Below are 24,987 nucleotides of genomic sequence, written 5' to 3' on the forward strand. Positions count from 1 at the left end.
CTCTAATATGTCAGTGAGGAGGAGGAGGAAGGCGAGCCAATATATTCTAAAAAACACATTCATTTGTTTCTACCGCGTGGCCCTGGGGTGGCTCCTATCTAATAACTTTATTTAAGTTATAAACTCTTATAGAAAGAGATATCAAGATCTATTGTCATTTTGACACGTGGCCAACAGAATAAAGATGTCAGTATGCTAAAATATATCAGGCTAGCACAGATCACTGAATGAATCAATGTGAGAGAGGTTTGTATTTAGAATTGTATCAACAGGCTAATGACAAATTGTTTGTATTGTCTGATACATAAGCCGTCCAGGAAGAGTCACAAAAATGCTATTGTTCAAATGAGGAAGCTCGTGTAGGAGGAGGTATAGCCAGCGCGTGCCTGTCATATCCTCCGGTGACGCAAAATGTGGGAAACGAAACTTAAGTCCGACAGGCTGTCCCCGGTTATCACGACAGAGAACGACTCCACATAAAGGTCCGAGAGAGCGGATAAGCCCCAGGTGAGCTCCGGCTGAGGAGAGGTGGACCGCAGAGTGACGCCACAGAGCGGTAAGTGTGCCCGCTGCTGCGCCTTCACACACACACACACACACACACACACACACACACTGTTGTTACAGACCTGCAAAGTGTCACATAGCTTCAAATAACGACGATGACCTCAGTCAGTGTCAGCCGCTCTGAGAATCAACATATTTGACGGTAATTATTTGAATTGTTGTTTTTTGTTAGTTGTTTGTGAGTTATTTATTATTATTATTATTATTATTATTATTATTATTACAACTACTACTACTACTACTACTACTACTACTAGTAGTAGTATTAACAGTTGTAGTATGGTACTAGCTGTAGTAGTAGACTAGTAGGCGTGTAGTAGTTGCTGGATGCGTTTATTACGGTATCCTACAGGTCACAGTCTAACTTTGATATCACTCTCTTGAAATTCGAACCACCGACTTCCTTTAAGAGCCTAATCAAAAATGTGCAACAGCGCCATCTAGTGGAGAGTCTGTAGGCATTTTTCCGCAGTTGTGAAACAGCAGCTGTGAACCTTCATAACAGCAAACGCACAATACTTGAATAGGCCAGGCCTATTCAACTACATTAGGATTAAGATTACATTTTAGGAAGGCCAGATAAAAACAAATAGTGCCAGGTGCTGGACTTTGTTGCCGCTTTAGTGGTTTGTTTTTTTAGAAAAAGATGGAAGCAGCTTAATTCCCTCTGCTCAAACAGGAAGGGTTTTTTTCTGTATTTTTGTTCTTAGTTACAGACATAACCAATGAAGGGGCAAATCATAATGAAAGCACCTGGATGAGGTTGTTAAAGGGCCATTAGAATGACATCTGTTTGTGACCTCACAATTTGTTGTTCTATGGGACTTTCTCTGTGAGGACTGAGTATGTCACATTGTCCTTCATGTTTTGCATTAGGGCCAGTTGTACGTCAGAGAGGTACTCTTACACTGTATTTATTAAAACAACAAGCCTCCTCTTTGCTTACCTCAGCAGATATTCAAAAGTATTGGGTTTGATTCAAAGTTTTGAAAGCAAAAACGGTTGGCCACATAGAGCCCATTCACACCTGGCTTTAATGTGTGACCTGTCTAGAGAAGGACAAATGTTAATGCAGGGTGTAAATGCTAGCATTGTGATCAGAATACATGTGAAAGTGGTCTGATTTGCACTGTAATCAGGTTTCTGATCAGACTGGCCCAATCCCAATGTGCACACTCACAGACGCTGAGGCATGTCCACAGTAGATATCCAGTTGCTGGGCCGCCCTGTCTGAGGAGTCTTTCACAGACATTTTGAGTCCTTTATGGCCACTTTCATCTAGATATCTACAGACTTGCCTGAGGGAAATACACATGGTTCATAGCAATGTAACATTAAACACCATGTTACCATAGGTTAACAGAGGAAGCCTGGAAACAAAAGTAATCCAGATGAGGACATCCCCCAATTGTTTTTAAATCCAAAAACAGACATTTTCTAAATCACGACTGAACTTTTCTCCAAGAACTGATTTTCCGCTTAAATCACTCAGTTCAAAAAAGCAATACGCTTTTGAGACATTTTGGAACTTTTACCTTAAAAATCTCTGCCTGGTTATGTGTAAATTTGTCTATATGTGTTATTATAATTATATTTTTATAAAGCTAAAATAAAGACGTTTCTAACCCACAAGGTAAAGTAATAAGTGCTGTCTCATTCCTATTTATACCATTCCAGCTCCCTGCAGCCTTTCTCACTCAAACACTTACTAAGTAACATCAGCTAAGTCTGTGTGGGTTCACAGCTCAGGCTACATTCTGGCCAAATCCAGCAGTGCAGCGAAAATGCAGGTTTTCCCATTTATTTTAATAAGGGTAGTCAGTTTTGGTTGCGGTGCTGCTGGCTGGCTGCAGGGAATAAGTTGAAGCACTCAACTTCATCAGGGCATGCCCTGATGCCTTGGAGATTTTTGGCTATGACTTACTGATCACAAAGCAAAGTGCAAGTCTAACCTCTCTGTTTTTGGTTTAATGTTATGTCCTTGGATCCAAAGCCTCTGTATTGAAACTTACATTAGTCAATCTACTGGCATAGTGCCATACTCTTCCAACTATTCTGCAGATCATCAAAAAAGCAGTGCAAAGTATTTTCCAACAGTATTATTGGCGTTTAATGGCATGAACTGAATATTTTGAGCACGCTTCTTATCAGGCTGTCTTCTCTGTTTTTTGTTTTCAGGCACATTCAAGCAAAGATGGACATTTCTCAGACTTTGGCCTTCATCTTGCCCTAGATAATGATCTCTGAGCTCTGAAAGTGATTCCTTAGTTAATGCATTAGTTTATAAGACGTGTAACTAAACCGTGGTCTACTGCAATTGACTGCAACCTGATAACGCAACAGCAAACATTGTGCAACACCTTCAGGGTGAATAAAGCTCCAGCTCAGAGCTGTAGGACCATTACATATTTCCTGCCTCAAGGTGCTGGCTTAAGCATTAAGAATGCTTCACAATGTCAGGTAGTGGGTCCAGACTGGCTCCTCTTTTATCCACACATGACCTCAAACTTGTATGCTCTCAGTGCTCTGTCAGGGAGAAAGAAATCACATACACATTAAAATCAGCCCCCCATCAGTGTGCAAGCAATGTTGTGCTCTGCAAAGCCAAAAGTGGCAGAAAATGGAGGCCTGTTTCAAGGCGACCTGCGTTGCCAAACCCTAGTAAGTACGTGGTGTGTTGCTTCTTTGTGGAGGGTTCTGGTTGCACATACCACAAGAACCGATGCACCTTTGCCAGAAGCGAGGAGGAAGCTGCTGTATGGACATTTGAAAAGCGCCACAACTTAGATCATGTGCTTCTCTGTCGTCTTATAGCTCAGTCTGTTAGAAGGTCTGATGAGCCTGACAGCTCTGCACCCCTGAGTGATGTCTTGGCAACTCTTGATTTGAAGGTTGTGTGTGATCTGTGTTCCGTAAAGGAGAAGGAAGTAACATACACTGTTCAGTCAGTTAGTCACAAGTGCAGTAGAAATCTGCTTCTAGCCAAAGACAAAGCCTCAAACCAATGGAGGCCTGTCTCTGATCGGCCCACTCATGGTAACTTTGGTACAAGTGTTCTTTACCAAAAGTGCAACTTCTTTGTAGAGGGCTCTGGATGTGCTCAACATGGACAGGGATGCACTTACGCCAGAAGCAATGAAGAAGCCATTATATGGAACTATATTAGAGACAAAAAAATTGATAAAAAGCAGTTTATCAGACTTGTAAGTGAGCCTGAGCCAGTTTCACATACACCAGAAAGTACAGCTGAGCGCATACTCCAAGAGTTTTCAGGTGAATTCATTGAGTTGTGTAAAGACTGCTTTCACGAACGTCCACAAAAACTGACAGTCAAAAGGTGGAATTCATCTTGCTCAGCAGATGCAGCGCACACCTGGGATCCAGTCTTAGTTTATCACCTATCAGAGAATAGTGGAAAGCACATCTACAGCCAAGTGCGCCCTCTTCCCCCAAACTGTCAGTTCAAGTACTGCAGTCATGTCAGGCAAGGCAAGCCCTGCTGGCATGAGGCCAGCCACTGCCAGTCTGCCCAGAGCGAGGTGGAGATGGCCGTGTGGAAAGCAGAGCATAGTGGGTTCTGTGTTAGACCTCATCTCCTTCAGTCAGGCCAGCGTGAGCAGACGGAGCCCAGAAAAGTCACCATGTACTGCAAAGTGTGCCTTCTGGTCCTATCCTCCCCAGAGAGCTTCTACAAGCACTGCTCTTCTTTGGAGCATGCCCAGTTACTCTCTGAGGACACCATCACCAAGTGGAGAGGACGTCAGCCGCCACATAATGTCCGAGCTCAGCTTTGGCTGTGTGAGAGGTAAACAAAACTACTACTCTATGTATGTAAACTACATCTAGTTACATCTATACTATGGATTCATAAAAAATATTTATCTTGGCTTTGTTCCACTATTAAAGGACAATCCCAAAACAACCCAGAATGTAACCAATTTGTTTAACCAATTTGTTTAACCAAAGATGCCTTATATTTCCAGGATTGCATATAGTTTTATGGGGCTCTTCACTAGTCAAGTGGTATTCTATATTTATTTTATAATTGTCAACAAATTCCATGAAAAGGCAAACATCAATAGTGTGTTTCTAGTCGCTAATGTTTGCCATGACAGACCACCTTTCACATGAATTTTTTGCAGTTTTACTGACACCTAGCCAGCCAGAGGGACACTGCTACTGACTGTACATTCAGCTGCATTTGCAACTGTCTGTAGATTTAGGAATTCTAAGTCTTAAATGTAATTAGATAAACTGTAAACAGCAGCATTTTTGTAATTGGCTAGGTGACAGAAAACATTATTAATGGAAAAGGTGATCTGTATGGAGCCAGAACAGTCTCATAATGGATAAATGCATACATAAAGGCATAAATGACATTCACAATAAGGGAGCTCCAGGAACACCTCAGAAAACTAACGACAACTAAACGTATATAACATAAACAAGTATAAATCTTTGGAGGAAACATTTCATGTATTGTTTAACCTTTAAGCCACAGTTTAATTCACATTTGCTTTGGAATGCACATTTAAAATTGCCATTTTATCCTAGACCACAAACATGCGAGTACGGTGACAAGTGCCCTAAAGCTCACTCTGTGGAAGAACTGCAGGAGTGGATGATGCGTGCTACAGAAGAGAAGGAGATCAGGAATAACATTGAAGCCCAGGGTCTCATGTGCTATAACGAACGGCTCTTGGAGGAATACAGAAACAGCAGAAATGAAGTGCATATTGTGAGTACAATATTTTGTGTCATTTTATTCTAATTCAATTCAAGATTGTTTATATGTCAGGATGTGCCAGGTCTCAGTCAGCTGAGAGGCACACCATGTTCTCACAACCTCCCAGTCTGTCTCAAGGTCATAGCAAACGTTATCACTTCCCTGAAAAGACACACACCAACCCCTTGATTCCTCAAGATATGTGTACAGTCCGGCTCCACTCTGTCAAGGCTCCGCCATGGCAGCAGAGCTGGTTTCGCTCTATGTGTTAACTTCCACCAGGTCCGCCGCGCTGTGCATCTGCTCTGTCCCAACTCAGGCAGTCCGGAGTCCTCCAGAGCAGATTTGCAGGACTTCTATTTTTGGCGGATGCCGGAGCACAACGCAGCAATCAGCCAAATTCATCACAGAGCAGACAGGAAGTCATGCACCGAAAAAACAACATAACACCTGGTTAAGTTTCAAAATAAAACAATCTCAAAAGAGACACATATAAGCACTTCTTCTAATCCTTTGGTTGGAAACACTTTGTGTTGTCGTGGTTATTCCCTTTATTACAAGGCTCTTCTTAATGCTGTAGAATGCTCCATTCACTTGAATGGGCCTTCCAAACGTTCAGCGGTCAATTATTTTCGTATAATTGACCGCTGTTAAGCATATTTGACCGTTGTCAAGGAAAGTGGCCTTTTTGCCTCTGATTCACGTATTTCGTAGCACTCCGCTCTCTAAAATCTTTGCTCCACAAGTAGTCTGGTCACTTTTCACCCCAGCGTGTTCGGTCGCTAAGCGACATCAGCTGATCTGTAGTCTACTTACGAAAAAAAAAAAAAAAACTTATTCCTAGGCCACTAGTATGGATGACTTTCACATTGACTTTAATATTCTTGGAAAATATGGTGATTTCAACTCTTAACAAAAGGCTGAGTAGTTGTCACCGGTCAAGAAAAGCAGCGAAGAGGGAGAAGTGAAACGGCGTCGGATTGGCGAACAGTATTTCCCTGCTGAAAAACACTATGAACGGTAACAAATAAATTGTAAAAAGACACACTGTGTCAAGTTTATTTTTTCTTGTTGGCAAGTAACCGTGTAATAAACGGGATAATGTAAAGGCAGGAACACACCTGCCCAACCGTTGGACCTCTGAAGCGTTTGGAGAGACCCGGGCGAGGTCGGGAACAAACCTGTTAGGTGTGTTCCGCTATGTCGGAAGCTTTCAGAGCCGCACGGATGTTGTCGGCTCTGATTCAGCATGCAAAGTCTGAGGAGGTTGGCTGTCGGACGTCTGTGCCATTGGATACTCTGATTGGCGGTGTGCTAGCAGATCAGCGCGGTGTGTGGGAGGGGAGGAATACTGTGTGCGCATTGGTTTTCTACGCACTCCGTTCCGTCATTTCTTGTTTTCATGCTTTGGAGTACTGGCATGAGACTAGCTGTTATTATCTCTGTTCAGGATGAATTAATCTGTGTTCGTTTGGTAATGCCTCGCTGCATGTTTAGTATGCAGCTATTTTTGTCTGAAATAGTTAAGTTTCGTTTTGATCGAAAGTAAAGAGAGTTGCGCGCATAAACCCCTAGTCCAGCGTCTTCAACACTAGAGCCACCCGCTTATTGCATCTCGCACAAGCGCGGAATGTACACGCTACTGTGGAGCTGGCAGCATGTCGAAGCGGTGTGTTTAATGTGACTTTTCTGCCGAACGGGTCAGACAAGAGGCAACAGAGTGGTCGGATAAGGCAGTTGGACGTCTGGGGGGTGTGTGGGGGCCTTAAAATAAGTCCCTTCAGGATGAATCAAACGGTTCGTCCTGTCGGGACTTATTTTCCCGATAGTGACCGCTGTTCTATACATTATCAGTCAGTGATGTTTCCAGTCAGGATGCTGTCCTTTGCTCCTAAAAGGCAAACTTTAACAAAAATGTCATCTTGCCTCTGTTGCGAAATTAAATTGTCCTTGATTCCACCTCTATAACTTTTATACAGATGGCACGGTGGAATAACAGCACAATATTCCCACCTTGAAAATGGGCTATAGGTATCAGACACCTAAATACAGCTGATTATAATTTTTTTCAACATCCATGCATTACTCCATGAAAATGTTTTGAAAATGTTGATACTGCGTTATCTCAGAATGTTAAAGAAAATCAGAAAATGGATCAGTCTGGATCTGCACCAAAATTTAAAAAAACAAACAAACACAAACATTAGGTATTTCCATCAAGTGCTAAGTGAACAAATACACATGTCAAAGACACTGATGTTCTTTGGTATTTTGCTTCACTTTCATAAACTACAGTGGCGATCAAGATGCCTAGACGGATGTGGACCTAGTGCATTGTGGGTGCATAGTCGCCTCCCTGAGATATTAATGTCTGGGCATTAATGATTTCTGATCCCTGACATTTCCCAACACTGTAGAATGATTTATTTTGTACTTGATTACATTTAGAGAAAAAGTACATGTCAAACCCAAATTGGCTCTTCATTACATACAGAGGTATGAAAAACTATTTATTACTGAAGCATTGTAAATTCTTATATTTTTAGAGTTTGTAACTTTTAAGACAGTTGGCCAGTTGATCAATGCTTTCAGTAGTCCTTAAGCCTACTATGTAACAATATTTTGATTTACTTTTTCAAACAGATGTCTGAACAAGTTGACGATGTCAGCATTTCTTGTGACGAAGATTTAACTGTGGAGTGTCAACAGATCAATACAGCACTGCAATGGAACTTCCAAGTTGAAACAGAGGTAAGATTTTTACAATATGGCAGGGAACTTTGTTACTTTTCTGTCAAAAGCCAAAATGTTCAGCTGCTGAATATCTAACTTCAAGAGATGCCCTGGTCATGTTTTTGCCGCAGGTAGAAGCTCATTGTTGAGCTATATTTAACATACACGTACAATAGGGAACTTTTTTGGTTTGTTATAGCAGATGGTATAGAAGTAGGATGATACGTCAGTTTGACTGCTTTGTGGAACTTCACCTAGGTAGCAGTGTAACCTAGGCTGTAAATGCTGTGTGTTTAAGCATAGATGTGTAGTACTATGTTGATGAAGGTTCTCAGTCATCCAGGCCATGGTAATTTGTAGTGCTCTATTGTAGGCAGCGGGTCAGGCAAAGGCACCGACAAGTGGCCCGAACGACTCTGAAACTCAAAAGTTCACACGTATCTTTAACAACTCTGTAAGGACACACAGGGTTTAAAAGCCTGCAACTCCACTCCAGTTAGTTAGAACTGAAGACGCCTCTTGGATGAGAAATTTCACTAGGTTACAGGACCTCACTCACTCAAACAAGTTTCAAAATAAGTGTGTTAAAGGGGCTTAAAACTAGCGAACCCAATACCAGAGAGATAGGTAGTTAAGGATTTGATTGCAAAACAACCAGAGAAGTTTCCTGGCATTTTTGGGTAAGTGTGGATCCAGAGCACAGTAGCAGGAATTGGAAATGAGCGGCAGACTTGAGGGGACAAGGAGGAAAAGCAAGGCTGGAGTCATTGGAGGCAGACCTAGCAGAAGTAGAATAAAAACAAGGTTAAGCAAGGCCAAAAGTATCTAGGCAAGGAGAACACTTATGGCAAATGTGGATAATATGACTTAACATTTTAGCACTGACTCTAGGTGCACTTTTAGCCAAGTTTCTCAGACACTTTAAGGGAGTGGTCTATGGATGACAGGGCCGTAGACTCAAGATGCCTATGAGCAATCATGATTAAACTCACATCCTGAGCTGTCCACTGAACATACACAACAAGATTAGTACAAATCTAAACTGGGGCAGATGGCAGAACTTTGAGTGTGCAATTAAACTTCACAAAGGGCGCACACAAATTTCACTGTGCAGGTTCTGGGGACAAGCATTGACCAGAATTTGGTCTACGTGGACCTGGCATATTACATATTTGCTCATAAGACTAGGAAAGGAAAATGGAAAGGAAATCTGATAAAATTAACTTGAGAGATTGTGCACTATCTCTTGAACATTCACCCCAAGTGCAGCTTTAGTTTCGACTCATTTTGCTGCTTGAGTTGCTATATTATTTAAATGTTTTTTTTTGTTCCTGTTCCAGGAATATTATTATTTTGCCATAGTATGCTTGATCGCCATTTTTCTTTACAGAGACAGCTTGTGCATGTCGCGCTGCTGAAGCAAGAACCTGGAGCTTCATTCACCCTTGGTGACATCAGTTCTGTACCCTGCATCTACTCCTCCGGTGAACCATTTCTCAGCGAAGACATGACCTATGACATCAATGTGTCTTTCACATCAATCAACCCAGGCCTCTATGAACAGTGGTTAGTGCTAGATTTTGACATGAGACCAGTGCTGTTGAAGAAACTCAGAGTAAGAGTAGGCCAGTTGTCACTGGATGACATTGAAGAACAAACTGTGAAGTGTGGAGCCACCTTTCAAAGTGTTGAACGTTGGCATCGAGGTAACAGGGTTATTGTCCCATGTTCGTTCAGAACAGAAGAACAGGAGGAGCTGTTAAGGGAGTACAAGCCTCCCCAGATAAGCTTTCAGTTTAAAGCCTCCTACAAAAGCCAAACACCTCTGACTAATGACAACTACAAAGAAAAAATGCACCACTTCCTGTACAATGAGGAGCAGGCAGAGGACAAGGTTGTTTCAAGGTAATATGCCTCTCCATCCTTTTATTTTAACAATGCTTTGAATGTGCACATACTTATTAAGCAATGCTAATGTTTTTATGTATTTATTTATGTTTTTTTTTCTCATTTACTTTAGATTAAATGTTTGTGGACAGATTACAACATTGGATACATTGAACAGTACACAGTTTGGTATGATGATGGCTCCTCAGGGACAAGTGTTCTGTGCTGTCTCATTTCCTTGTAATCTAACACCAGACACCCCTGAGGGACAGGTACTAAAGCGAAGCATCCAGTCTGGCCTGATAGCCCCATTATCTTCGAGTGGCCAAAACTCCAAGGTCTATGAAGCCATTATTCTGCAAGACAAAACAAGTGAGAGCAAAATGTACTTGCAACTGTCCAAACAATGTTGCGCTGATCTTGCACTCAAAAGCAATAAGTCGTATAAAATGGAGGTGCAGTTTCAGCTGAACCGCCTGAGCTTCTGCACCATGCACAAGGCTGTTGACCTCCTTCCTGATACAAAAAGAGTGCTACCAGACCTTAAAAACTGTGGAGTTCCTGTGAATAGCATCCACTATGAGACGCTGAATACAAAGCAGCAGTCAGCAATTGACTTTATCACGGGGAATTTGAGCATTCAAAACTTTGTGGCACCACTCCTCATTTATGGACCATTTGGAACTGGGAAAACATTCACCCTTGCTACAGCAGCCAGAGAGCTTTGTACGCAGCCTGACAACAAAGTGCTAATTTGTACCCACACCAACAGGTAATATATACCATCAAAAGAGTATTTATTAAAATATGGTCAGCGTTTAAATCTTGTGTCACTTTCAACATGGCGATCTAGGTTAAAGGTCCAGTGTGTAATATATGATGTGTTTAGCAGCATCTTTCTGTCTTAACTGTCACACAGAGTCATTACTTTGACTGTCTTTGGCACATTCCTGGCCTTAAATATCTTTGAGTGTTTTCTTACTGCAACAGACAAGAAAGAAATCCAAATCAATTTTGCTAACACTACGTGAGAGGCTATGGTGCCCTGTAACATGTTTCACAAATTACAAATTGGGAATATTACGGAAGAGGATTAGGGCCACATGTAAATTTGTCAGTAATAATAAGTCAGAATTCTGACTTTAATCTGAGAAAAAAGTCAGAATTCTGAGAAAAAAGTCAGAAAAAAAAAAAAAAAATTCACATGTGGCCCTGATCCTCTTCCGTAGAATATGACTTCGCTACAGCCTGAAAAAAACATTTCAGTCAAAAGATTTTTTTTTGCTTTAATCCATGTGTAAACATAATGACTCGTATTTGCGGGTGATTATACAATTGTTAAAACATAATGGAATATGTTTACGTGAATATTATATTCCATTTCTGCCCTGTCTGTTCTGCTACATGCCACTACATATTACACACTGGACCTTTAAGGTCCTTGCTCTAGGTTTTACAGCTGTAAAGTAGTTTTTATACAACAACACTAACATGTATTTTTAACTTAATATTTTTGCTTCCTTTCAGTTCTGCAGATATGTACGTCAGTGATCACTTCCATCCATTCATTGTCAAGAAAAATGATGGAATGAGGCCAATTCGGATTAAAGCAAACAAACGAGGGAGTGCTTTGAGTGCCACAGATGAGATTACTTTGAAATACTGCCTTTTATCAGAAGATGGACAGTATTTTCTACCACCTACAAAAGCTGCCCTAGATCGCCCCAAAATAGTCATAACGACCACATCTATGGCAAGACACTTTCATGACCTGAAGCTCCCAGAGGGATACTTTACCCACATACTTATTGATGAAGCCTCTCAGATGCTGGAATGTGAAGCCTTGATGGCCCTCGGTCTTGCTGGGCCAAACACTAGAGTTGTCTTGGCTGGAGATCACATGCAAATGGGACCCAAGCTTTTCTCAGTTGATGATCATCACCGTTCAAATCACACACTCCTTAATCGTTTGTTCCACTATTATCAAAGCCAAACATGTGATGCTGCCCAGAACAGTAGAATCATATTCAGTGAAAACTACCGCTCAACTAAAGAAATTGTGGATTTTGTGTCCACCAATTTCTACGTTGGTAAGAATGATATCATCAAAGCTATTGGAAACGTTCCAGCTCCTGCAAATGGCCATGCCCTAAAGTATCACCATGTTCGGGGAGAGTGTCTCTTGGACACTGTGTCTATGTCTTGGTATAACAAAGAAGAAGTTGCTCAAGTGGTTGAAGAAGTGACAGAGATTCTGAAAAACTGGCCATTGGTCTGGGGGACCAAGGACCAAAGCTCAATCTGCGTTCTCTCAGAGGGATCTCAGGTATGTTAGAACTTTGCAGTAGTCTCATGTGTGTGTGTGTATATATATATATATATATATATATATAATGTATATATATATATACATATATATATATATATATATATATATATATATATATGTACACTTGCAAAAGTATTCACCCCCCTTGAAGGAAATTGATACATGATTTTATTTTATTTTTTTTACAAATGAAAAACAGAAAAGTGTGGTGTGCAAAAGTATTCACCCCCCTGAGTCAATACTTTGTAGAACCATGACAGCTGCAAGTCTTTTGGGGTAAGTCTCTACCAGCGATGGACATATAGAGACTGAAATATTTGCCCATTCTTCCTTGCAAAATAGCTCAAGCTTAGTTGTCTGATTGGGTAGAGAGTGTCTGTGAACAGCAGTTTTCAAGTCTTGCCAGAGATTCTGAATTGGATTTAGGTCTGGACTTTGACTGGGCCATTATAACACATGAAAATGCTTTGATCTGAACCATTCTATTGTAGCTCTGGCTGTATATTTAGGCTCGTTGTCCTGCTGGAAGATGAAACCCCACCCCAGTCTCAAGTCTTTTGCAGACTCTAACAGGTTTTCTTCCGAATTGTCCTGTATTTGGCTCCATCCATCTTCCCATGAACTCAGACCAGCTTCCCTGTCCCTGCTGAAGAAAGGCATCCCCGCAGCATGATGCTGCCACCACCATGTTTCACAGTGGGGATGGTGTGTTCAGTGTGCATTTTGCATTTTGGCCAAAAATGTCACTTTTGGTCTCATCTGACCAGAGCACCTTCCTCCACATGTTCGTTGTGCCTAGGGATTTTTTTCATCAGCCTTAGCCGATGACCGATACGGACTGACGATTTTCTTTGAGCCAATATTTGGAGCCGATACTCCTTTTGCTCCCTCAATTTACATCATAAAATTACACAATAATGATAACAAATGTTACTAGTCTTAATTTAAAAAAAAGGAACATTTATTGAAAAAAGGTGAGGTAGAACAAGAACAAGTAACAATATTTAACAAATATTGAAAACAGCTCCGTGAAATGCTGCCACACTGGATTGGTTTTCTGCTCTGCCGTTTCTTGCAGCATCTCCAGCAACACGGAGCTGCCTTTGGACGCCTGTCTGTAAATAATGCCGGATCAGCAAACGCAGCAGCCCGCATAGGCCGATGCCGATGCACGTAAAAAATGCGAAAATCTGCCGATAATATCGGCCGGCGGATATATCGGTCTATCACTAGTTGTGCCCCCCACATGGCTTGTGGCAAACTGCATGGCTTTGTTTCAACAATGGCTCTCTTCTTGCCACTCTTCCATAAAGGCTCGATTTGTGGAGTGCATGACTAATAGTTGTCCTGTGGACAGATTCTCTCACCTGAGCTGTGGATCTCTGCAGCTCCTCCAGAGTTATCATGGTCTTCTTGGCTGCTTCTCTGATCAATGCTCTCCTTGCCCAGCCTGTCAGTTTAGGTGGACAGCCATGTCTTGGTAGGTTTGCAGTTGTGCCATACTCTTTCCATTTTCAGGTGATGGATTGAACAGTGCTCTGTGAGATGTTCAAAGCTTGGGATATTTTTTCATATCCTAGCCATTCTTTAAACTTCTCTACAACTTTATCCCTGACCTGTCTGGTGTGTTCCTTGGGCTTCATGATGCTGTTTGTTTACTAATGTGCTCTAGCAAACCAGAACAGCTGTATTTACACTGAGATAAGTTTATACACAGGTGGACTCCATTTACGAATTAGGTGACTTCTGAAGGCAACCGGTTGCACTGGATTTTATGTACACCACACTTTTCTATTTTTTATTTGTTAAAAAAAATAATAAAACCATGTATAATTGTCCTTCCACTTCACAATTAGCCACCACTTTGTGTTGGTCTATCACATAAAATCCCAATTAATTTCATTTGCATTTGTGGTTCAAACGTAAATATATATATGTATATATATATATATATATATATATATATATATATATATATATATATATATATATATATATTATATATATATATATATATATATATATATATATATATATATATATATATATATATATATATATATATATATATATAGAGAGAGAGAGAGAGAGATAGATAGATAGATCATGCATTAGCACTGTCATTGTGATATTGTCAGAATTGTAATAATCTCGGTTGTTAATATGGTTTGTAGGTGTGGCACATTAGGGCAGCACTTGCGAGGAGAAGTCTTGCTAAAGTCCACGTTGAGAATCTTGCCAATGTACAAGGTAATGTATAGCTTGAAGAAATCCTGCATGATTATACCATAATGTTAGACATAAAGGTGCTTAAACTCAAACAGTGCATCTGACTATTCAGTCATTTATCTTAAATGACCTTTCATGTATATTGATGTTATTTTACATAATAAGTGTTGTGCCCATGTGTCAACAGGCAAACAGTTCAGGGCAGTCATAATGTCAGCTGTGCAAACACGTGACAGCCTCAGAAAATCTCACCTGCCTGGGCTGGAGCTGTTTAATGATGCCCGTGTGTTAAACACTGCATTGACTCGGGCTCAGTCCCACGTGGTTGTGGTTGGAGATGCTGCTGCCCTCTGTTGCTTTGGTAAATCCTCAGGAGTCTGGAAGAGCTTTGTAGACCATTGCATCAGCAGCAACAGTGTTGCACCAAAGCATTTCACCAAAGATTTCTTTGAAAAAGATGTTTTGGAAACAGCACGGTTTCAAAAGTCTGAACATGTGGATGAGAACAACAGTCCCAGTGATGCAATTCTTCAAGAGTTGAAAGATGACTATGAAAAACTAAAAACAGAATACGAGACAGATGAAGACAATTTAGAACTTGAAGACATCAGTCACCACAAGTCAAGATCATTAAACAATATCATTGATGTTGACACAGACTATCTGGAGTCACGTAGCGATCAACCAGAGATATTCGAGCGGGGAAGGTTGGTCAGGGAATCACATAACAGAGGTTATGTCATACCATTTGAAAAGCCCACCAGTCGTATAAGCATTAAGGGAAGGGCAAACCTGGGTAAGGCCTTCACCGGAGACGAAGTGGATGTACAAACAGCAAAGGTGGCCAGAATCACCATGGAAGCAGAATCAGCCCGTGTTCTTGTGTGCCTGCTTGAGGATGAGGATCATAGCAAACCAAGACGGAATTCTGATGACAAATTTGTCAGGAGGATGATGATTCCCCTTACAAAGTCTGCGCCCAAAGTATGCATACTGATCAGCAAGGCAAGACGCAACTTCATTCCAATATGGGAGCAAATTAATGGACATTGGACAGTTGCAGCATGTGAACATCTCAGTGAAGATCTCAAACAGAACAATGTATTTGTGGTGCAAGTGATTGTCTGGAAAGAACATTGTTATTTTCCGTTGGGGAAGGTCATAGACATTATTCCAGTCGGAAGATCTTTGAGTGATGGACTAAGGATCCTGAATGAAGAATTCAATGTGCCACCTAATAAGTGCACATCAGACCAGGGTTTCTCTGAGACTGATGAAGACGAGACAGTCAGACAGAACTTAACTGATGTAATCACTTTCACTGTTGATCCAGAAAAAGCAGAACACTTGGATGATGCCATCAGTGTCAGGGAAATTGGAGACCAATATGAATTGGGAGTCCATATTGCTGATGTGGCAAGTTATGTAAGTCCAGGTGGTAAATTAGATGAAGATGCAAAACAGCGTGGTGCTACATACTACTGCAGAGAGCTCAAAAGCACTCATATGTTGCCCGAAGACTTGAGCACTAAACACTTAAGTCTTCTGCCAGAGAAAGACCGCAGGGTGGTTTCATTAATGTTAAATATAAACAAGCAAACACATGAAATCATTGGAATGCCCAAATTCCAGCTGTCACTGATCAGGTCAAATCGGAAGTTGTCATATGAAAATGCAGAGAACATCATCTCTAAAAGATACAGGGAGAGACCTAGATTTGATACAGTGGAAGACTGTGTCACAGTGGCTTATTGTTTTGCAAAAGCTCAGCGGAAGAGTAGACTTGTGGACTGGGCTTATTCTCAAGCTGATGGCAAGAGATTACCTGGAAAGCGCAAAGCCAATCTAATGATTGAAGAGCTGAGTGTGTTATTCAATACACTTGCATCTGAGCAATTGATTGAAGCAGAAAACAGCATGTACTGCACCCCCCTTCGCTGTCAGGCAAAACCAGATCCTGAAAAGCTAGAAAAATTAAGGCAGCAGAAGTGTGCAGAATTGATACCACTGTCTTTTCATGTACGGCACAAAGTTGACCATGAGGGACAAGTCCCAAACTGTGAACATTTCCGCATACTTACACAAGTGTGGGAAGATATCCAGTCAGCTGCCAGAGAAGATGATATAGACAAAATGGTGGACCTGATTGCTGCAGATGACATCCACCCTCAGCTTCAGCCAGTCACAGATCAGTTCATAAGGTGCCGTAGTAAGGCTTATGTAATCTGTTCCAACTCCTCTCGAGAAGCACAAGTTGGGCATTATTCTCTGAATGTGAGATCTTACACTCAAGCATCCTCACCAATATGGAGGTATATGGACATCATCTTGCAAAGACTTTTGCACTCCATGATATGTAAACGGCAGGTCCAATACACTCCAACAGAGATTTCAAGTTTGTGCAATCAATTTGAGCACAACATCGAGAACGCCAAGAAGTATAAACAAAAGGCTGAGCAGATCTCCTACGCAGTGAGCATGAAAAAACAAAGTGCTTCAAAGTTAGGCTTTGTTGTGAGTGCTGAACCTGACAGAGATAGATTTGCAGTGTCATTTCCTTTCAACAAGAACATATTCACGGAGAGTTTGTCAATTATGTACAAAGATTTACAATTGTTGGACCAACCCTTCTATGATAAAGCAAATAACTGCATTACTCTAACATGGAAAAGGCGGATCTATGCAGTTGACACCATGAAAATTTACCAAGAGTCGGGAATCCCAGACTGTGGTCCTTGCATTGAGCTTCCACTGACCATATGGAAAGCCACAGTTGAAGCAATTGATAAAGAAGAATGGGATCGTGCAAAGTGTCTCATAATGTCTGCTGCTACAAAGCAATGTACCCCTGAGGAGAAAGAGATATCAGCAGTACAAAGCGGACATGAGGTTGACATTAACCTACAGTTGCATACTGGTGACACCCTCCAGGTCCAAATGACATCAGAAGTAAAAAGGGGTTATCACATGCCTGCTCTTCAGTTGGTGCACATTAAACCAAACTTTGAGATCTGTGTGGAACATGTCCACAGCCCTATCACATGCTTCTCCAGATCTGTGGATGATCCATCAAGGATCCAATACAGTAACACAGAGGAGTATGTACGGATCTGGAAACCATTGTGTGAGATGGAATCTGCTACCAATGCAGTGGATGAAAGTGACAGCATAATCATTGATAACTTGGTGGTAGACTTCAGTCAGGAGCAGGAAGGAACTCTAGCGGGAAGCTTCTTCTTGCCTCAGCAATGGATCGATGAATGGGCCATTGAGTGTAACCTTTTTAGGTGCTTTCTGTGCATACGTAAAAGAAGTCTGAAGCTGGCTTCAACCTTTGAACATTCTGCAGTGGTGGACCCAAAAGAGTTCACATGGGTGGCCCATGGTGTCACAAGACATGTAGAAAGAAAGAAAAACCCTCTAAATGAAGGAAGTGAAGTTGAGTTCTATGTCAACCACCTGTCGATGGAAACCATTCCTGAATGTGTCTTTCAGAAAAACACTTCTTTCACAGTTGAAATAATCCCAAAGCTTCTGCCCGACATGTAAGTTCAAGTAAAATTCATTTTGACCATAGCAACATAACAGTGCTTATAATTTGACTTTTCATACTTCTCTTCTCATATTTGTCTTGCACAACTCAAGTTTTAATGCTTCAGATTAAGCTGTTAATGCATGGTTTTATAATTCTTTTTTTGTAGTCGGAAAGAAAATGCTGTGGTTAGCATTACATCTGCATGTGATCTGGTCAAGACAATAGCACTTGGACAGCGCATTCTGAAGGAGGGTATGCCCTTTAGTCAGCAGTTAATGGTTGAATAGATTTTTACTGTTTGTTACATACTAGTGACAACATTTAAAACAGAACAAATAGTGTACATTCCTGCAGTGTCTTTTAAATTGTATTAACTTGTTTTTCTTTTGTTTGCAAAAATAATATGTGATTTTTTCTTTGCAGTAATAACACAGTGGCAAAGGAGGAAAGAGCTACCAAATGTACTGCCAGACCTTAACCACAGTCAGTGTCTTGCTGTGGATAAAGCTCTGAACAGTACCTTCACAGTTATACAGGGACCACCTGGTAAGAGCTGAAATGTTCACCCTTATGCCCTATATTGTATACAAAGGCTTAAGCCAATTTTCCAATTTACTCTTAGGAACTGGAAAGACAGTCGTGGGTGTCTACATTGTGTACTGTTTCTTTGAGCTGAACTCTAAGAATCCAAGGAAAGTTGATGACCCAAAGGATGAAAACAAGAAGCAAGTTATTCTCTACTGTGGCCCATCCAACAAGTCTGTTGATGTTGTTGCAGGCAGGTTACCTTGTTTCTCTGCTTAAATTTCAGCTGCATTTCTTTCGGTTACCATACTAAATGCTGTTTGTGTCTTTTACTTTTGTTAAACAGAGTACCTGTTAAGGTTTGGGGACATCCTAAGGCCCCTCAGGGTCTACAGCCAACAAGTGGAGATGCTTGATTACCCATTTCCAGACTGCAACATTCAGTTTTGCCGGAGGACTCTTCGCCAAGAACGTGCCAAACAAGAGCTCAGGTATTGTAATCACATAAGCTGATGAAACTAGGTTTTAAAACTTACCCTAAACTAACATAGGCTTATTTTATATGGTTTTAGGAGCATCACTTTGCATCATCGCATGCGACAGGACCAAAACCCATATTCCGGCCAAATTAAAGATTTTGACAGACGCATTCAGCTTGCCCTGGAGAAGAAAGAAAATCTCGCACGCATCAAACTTGCCCTTGAAAAAAAAGAAGAGCTCCTATACATTCGACTTGCCCTCACTAAAAAAAATGAGCTCCAACGCATTAAACTTGCCTTTGAGGAAATAAAAGAGCTTAGACGCATTCATCTCGCTCTTGAGGAAAAAAAGCTCAAATGCATTGAACTTTCCTCTGAGGAAAAAGAAGAGCTCCTGCGCATTCCACTTGCCCTTCAGAAAAAAGAAGAGGTCCTATGCATTGAACTTGCCCTTCAGAAGAAAGCAGAGCTCCAACCCATCCAACTTTCCTTTGAAGAATTAGAGGACCTCCAACGCAGTCAACTTGCCCTGGAGCAAATAGAAGAACTGACTGCTGTAGAGGTGAAAGAGTAAGTTTAAATGCACTATTGTTTTAAAAATCTTAAAACTACATACACATTTTTAAAAGTCATCCATTAGTCAGTAAAAAGTTTGGGATTCCATAATACTAACTTCTGATATTAGTCTTATGATATGGTCTTGCAGAATAGATGAAACCAGATAGAAGTTGTTCTGACCTTTTGTTTATACTGAATATTACAGTGCAACCAGGTGTATCTCAGTCATCAGATTTAAGATTAGACCACTACTACTTCTCTCACTGCATATTATACAGCCCATTCAGCCTTTCCATCTGACTTTAACCAAGCCACTCAGCCTCCCACTGCTCTGTCAAACTGCACCTCTCAAAGTTTTCAAGCATTTTCAAGCTGAAAGAGGTTTTGCAGTCACAATTGTAACATTCAAAATTGCAGAGTTACTCTGTAATCAGGCCTGTGCAGGAAGTTTGATTTATCAAAAGATATTAGGTTAGGGCTTTTTGATAGACACCAGTTATGCAAGTATGGGGGTTAGAGAGAATTCATCTGTATTCAAGTATCCATTATAAGTTAAAACGTCAACCTGTAATAATAGAATTTATGAGGCTTTAGGGATATACCCATTAAGTCTTACTATTAAAAAAGTTATTGGTTACTGGTGGAGTATGATGAAGGGGTAAGAAACAAAACTCAGCCGGGCGATGTATAACTGTTTATTTATTTCACGTCACTGGAACAAATGTATTACCATGTATGAGATCTGTTAAGCAAACATAAGACGATTGTGGGTTTTCATACATTTGGTTTGCTCAGACATGTGATAGTATTTAATGGCTGAAATTTACAGTGGAACGGCGGTTAAAAGATCAGTTTTTGCATTATAAACTCCATTGCAGACACACCAAAGATTGTATGTAAAGGAGGAGCATTTTTAGGTACTGTCTTGCCTCTCTTTAAATAACATTGCTTGTGCTGCCAAGCTTGTAGTTCATCTCTCATTTTGCGATCAACCCCAGGTATGTTATGGAGTTATGATTGGATTGGATCAATGATAAAAAGTTACCATTAGCTTGCAGATTAGCTATAATAATGGATGCATTCTCAAATACAGCCACCAATGGTTGTTTCAGAGTGCGCAGTGCTTTCTCAGTACGGAGGATATTTTTTTTACCCTGATTACCCTGATATATATGTATATAGTAGATTTCATAGCAGTTTTCAGATATCATTTTAAATTTGAGGAACATTTTTATAGCTCTAACTGTATGAATTGGCTTTCCCCCCTAGATACAAAAAACTCCTCATAGATGCGCGGACAAATGAGCTTAAAAATCATGACATCATACTGTGCACGTGTACACAGTCTTCCACCCCAAGCTTGACTAAGACAGTCAGTGCACGTCAGATCCTCATTGATGAATGTGGAATGGCCACTGAACCACAGGCATTGATTCCATTAGTCTGCAACAACCCAGAGAAGGTGAGTTTCTCCATTTAACATCAATATCCTGCTCATCCTTTACGTTGGCTTTGTCCTTAATTTCTTTCTGCCTTGATTCATGAAAGTATTTTTCAAAGCACATGATGTTTTTATATTGTATCTTTTTCATTTTCCTTATCAAATGATTTCATATAATGTTTTGTTAGACCAGGTCAGCTGCTAGCAAAGTTGTTCTATCCAACATGGCAATGCATTATTCTCATAGGATCATTTCTACAGAGAATTGTAACTAGCCAGTAGTTTCTCGAGTCTGTCAAGTTAGATCCTCCGTTTGACCATCAGTTTGGCCAATGACGATAAACCTAAAAACTGCAAATATTGTCCACAGGGAATTAATCCTTCTGTTTTTGATATACTCCTGATCCACTTGTGGCCCCATCAGGTTTATTTTTTCAAGTCCAAGTATGACTTTATATCTTTAAGCTGTTGTCAACACTTTATTATAATTTCATCACATAATAACCAAAAAGTGACTTGAAAAAATTGAAAATCCACTTTAAAGGTAATTTTGTAAATTGTCTGAGCAAAAAAAATAGGCAGGTAATGAATTTGATGAATATCCTTTTCCTATCATATTTCTCATAATTCTCAATAACCCCAACTAAGACTATATAAGAAAAGTGGCTGCTGTACTTTTCAAGTCTTTTCAAGTGTTTCCATTTTGGCAATGACTTTGTAATGTGCTGACTGGTCAGGGGCGTCCGTGGCTCAGGTGGTAGAGCAGGCTGACCAATGATCGGAGGGTCGACGGTTCGATCCCTTATCCCCGTGGTCATTGTGTCCTTGGGCAAGACACTTCACCCACCTTGCCTCGTGTGTATGTGTCTAACTGCTATATGTTTGAGGTAGTGGTCATAGGCGCTGAATGGCAGCCACGCTTCCATCAGTCTGCCCCAGGGTAGCTGTGGCTACTATCGTAGTTTACAACCAATGGAACCTGGAGCGCCATACAAATCCAATCTATTACATTAATATGGTCTGATGAACTTGAAATTACAGGTCTGTTGGGCATTGGTTTCATCATTGCTTAGTAACACTTACATGATGTTGGTCAATTTAAATTATTAGAGTTATTCACTCTAGTGTTTTTAAATGTCACTTTCAGATTGTTTTGATCGGTGACCACAAACAGTTACAACCCATTGTGAAGAATGCACGTGTGAGGAAGCTGGGGATGGCCAAGTCTCTGTTTGAACGCTACTATACAATTCATAAGAAAAGGGCAGTGATGCTGGACACTCAGTACAGAATGGTGAGGACAGGACGTAGTACACACTCTATCCATGCAGTGTGTATTATGTATATTAAACAGTAAATTGTATATTTATGTATATATGTACTGACTGTAGCATTATTGTATTACCAAATATCTGTGTTTATTATTTGAAATTATAATCAGAAACTATCTATCATGTACCTTCATAGCATGAGGACATATGCAAGTTCCCATCGAATGAATATTATGAGGGATTGCTGAAAACTGGGATCGAGCAACCGAGCAGTGTCCTACGAGTTGGAGACAGGACAATGCCAATCGTTTTTGGGGACATCGAAGGAACAACAGTCAGACTTGTTGTCAACACAGCCAAGGGCAACGAGAACTCGAAAGCAAACCAAGAAGAAAGAAACAAAGTGGTACTGTATTGGCCGCCCTCTATATCCCTGTTCATTTTAAACAACTATACTAAAATATGAGGTTATAAGTTACAATAGTCATTAACCTGATAATACTTTAAATGCAGTACGTAATGCTTTAAATAATTTTAAATTACTTTCAATAGCATTTGGTTTGGTTCTCCCGCAGGTTGACATTGCTGAAAAGCTGGTGAAGACTGCCAACGTTGAACAGCAATGTATTGTGATTCTGTCACCCTATAACGCCCAAGTGTCAGAAATCAAAGATAAGCTGAAGGAGAAGAAAATGGATGGAATCACTGTGACCACTATCACTAAAAGCCAAGGTGACTGCAAACATCATGACAAATGCTTGAGCCACAATGCCACAAAGAATCTGCACTGTGTCAACACTCAACATGTAACCGGCATTTTATGGTTGTAACTTTTCCCACTTTTGCTGCGGCTAACTACCTCCTGTCCTATTCGTTAGTTTAAAGTAAATCAGTTCTGTGTCATTTTATGACCATATCTCACAATTTGAATGTATCTATATCCGTAAAATAGTAAATTCACATACATGAATTGAAAAGAATACTCACAGTTAGGAATGACTTTCAAGTGTAATTGTCTACTTTTTAGTTCAGGTGACATCACATTTTCTGATACAGACACTTTATCTGGCCATGTTAGTGACATCCAGTGCGTTTACATGACACTCAAGAAAACCAAATTACTGTGTTAGTCCGACTATGATTGGATTTTTAAGATGCATGAATACACCTTAGTCTGACTAAAATCGGATCGGATTCTCATAGTCGGATTATAACACCTAGATTGTTCGATTGATAGTCGCATTACTCATGCATGTATACAGTGCATCAGATCGGATCGGATATTGCGTTCTGCACAGGCTCGAGACTTTTTTCCCGGGGCTGTGAGCCAGAAGTAGGACGGCGGCGGCTGTCCTCCGAAATAATTACAAACAAGAGCTCCATTGTGCATCTCGTTTGTGTAATTACCATGTACACCATATACGAAATGTACAAAGATGTAGTTTCGTCTCGCTCTTCATACGCCATTTTTCTGGAATGCCGAGGCGGTTTGTTGTTGCTGGTGACGTAAAGAGGTCAGCCGGAGGTGGCTCTATTACCACTAGTTAAAATGGGTACAGCGCCACCTATTGTACCAGGGGGTATGACATGCTTCAGCCAATAATTGATTTTCTCACCAGCATGTATACTTGGACAATTGCAGTTGTCCGATCGAGTAGCATAGTCGAACTATGGCCGCAAATTGACTAAGCTGTGCATGTAAATGTACTGAGTGACTCAATCTGGTGTTTCAGTACAGGTCAGAAGAAACTAACGACAAACCTTCACTCTGTTGTCTAGCAATGTCTTGTCATGTGACATACAATGTTTTGTCTTGTAGGAAGTGAATGGCGTTACGTCATCATATCAACAGTGTGCTCTCTGCCACCTGAAGCGATTGAGAGTGAACCAGATGGAGCTTGGCTGTCCAAACATCTAGGCTTTGTGGGCAATCCCAACCAGATAAATGTGGGCATCACTAGGGCCAAGGAGGGACTGTGCATCATTGGTGAGATACTGCTGCTCATCTTCTTTTTGAATATGCTCATATGTAGCTTCATAACAAAGTTTCTTTCCTCTCAAAGGAAACCAAAGGTTGCTCAGTTGCAGTGCAGCTTGGAGAAAACTCCTCAGCCATTACAAGCTTCAGGATGCAGTGGCAGATGCAGACAAGATTTCAGTGCGTGGTGCAGTGCAAGATAGCTGAGTGCAGTTGTTTTTAAGAGACTTGATTTATACAAGCAGCGCTGCAGTGTCACAACAGCATGGCTCCATGAAAGATGTATATATTTCTGTATTTTTTTTCTGGGATGTGGAAGAATTTGTGTCTTTTTTTCAGTTTTTGTAGCAGATTTGGGGATTTTGATATTGTATTCGTTTTTGTTTTTTTGTGCTCTGATTTACATATACTCTCTTTATGTATGCATCTGGAAATCGTACAACTTTGATATAAACTCTCTGTAGAATTTCATTGTTAGATGTGTTTCTTTAAATTCAAAACCTTCAGGGAGTCTGACTTGTTTGTTTTTTGTATTATTCATTTTTGTACCTTTGGCAACAGAAATGTTGATAAAAATGTGTGCATTGTGTGAAATTTTATAAAGGGTTCCTCTGTAATACATTCAATGATTTTATATAATGTTTGATCAAATTAACAACAATTTTACATTTGTTTTATTCATGGTTTAATTTTTTTTTGCATTAAAATAAGTTGATATACACCACACTA

At 40.5% G+C, this 24,987-nt stretch overlaps 1 protein-coding gene across 1 annotated transcript; it reads left to right on the forward strand.

The window, feature by feature from the left end:
* The first annotated feature begins 394 nt into the window (after positions 1-394).
* LOC115583670 (helicase with zinc finger domain 2) lies at positions 395-24,987 on the forward strand. The gene is made up of 20 exons (XM_030420767.1): positions 395-556; positions 2,746-4,372; positions 5,122-5,305; positions 7,937-8,044; positions 9,417-9,931; positions 10,047-10,685; positions 11,441-12,239; positions 14,417-14,492; positions 14,659-18,016; positions 18,173-18,258; positions 18,430-18,552; positions 18,629-18,784; positions 18,878-19,022; positions 19,104-19,580; positions 20,838-21,030; positions 22,157-22,303; positions 22,477-22,686; positions 22,856-23,012; positions 24,100-24,267; positions 24,344-24,987. The coding sequence occupies exons 2-20, from the start codon at positions 3,021-3,023 to the stop codon at positions 24,463-24,465; spliced, it is 9,015 nt and encodes a 3,004-aa protein (XP_030276627.1). The 5' UTR covers positions 395-556; positions 2,746-3,020; the 3' UTR covers positions 24,466-24,987.

This window comes from Sparus aurata, chromosome 6 (genome assembly GCF_900880675.1).
Source record: "Sparus aurata chromosome 6, fSpaAur1.1, whole genome shotgun sequence".
NCBI classification, from domain to species: Eukaryota; Metazoa; Chordata; class Actinopteri; order Spariformes; family Sparidae; genus Sparus; species Sparus aurata.

Bases quoted from the DNA above. Each gene is read 5' to 3' on its own strand.
- LOC115583670 (XM_030420767.1), top strand. From the start codon at position 3,021: ATGTCAGGTAGTGGGTCCAGACTGGCTCCTCTTTTATCCACACATGAC. The intron at 4,373-5,121 runs GTAAACAAAACT...ATTTTATCCTAG, and splicing joins CAGCTTTGGCTGTGTGAGAG to ACCACAAACATGCGAGTACG. The intron at 5,306-7,936 runs GTGAGTACAATA...TTTTTCAAACAG, and splicing joins GCAGAAATGAAGTGCATATT to ATGTCTGAACAAGTTGACGA.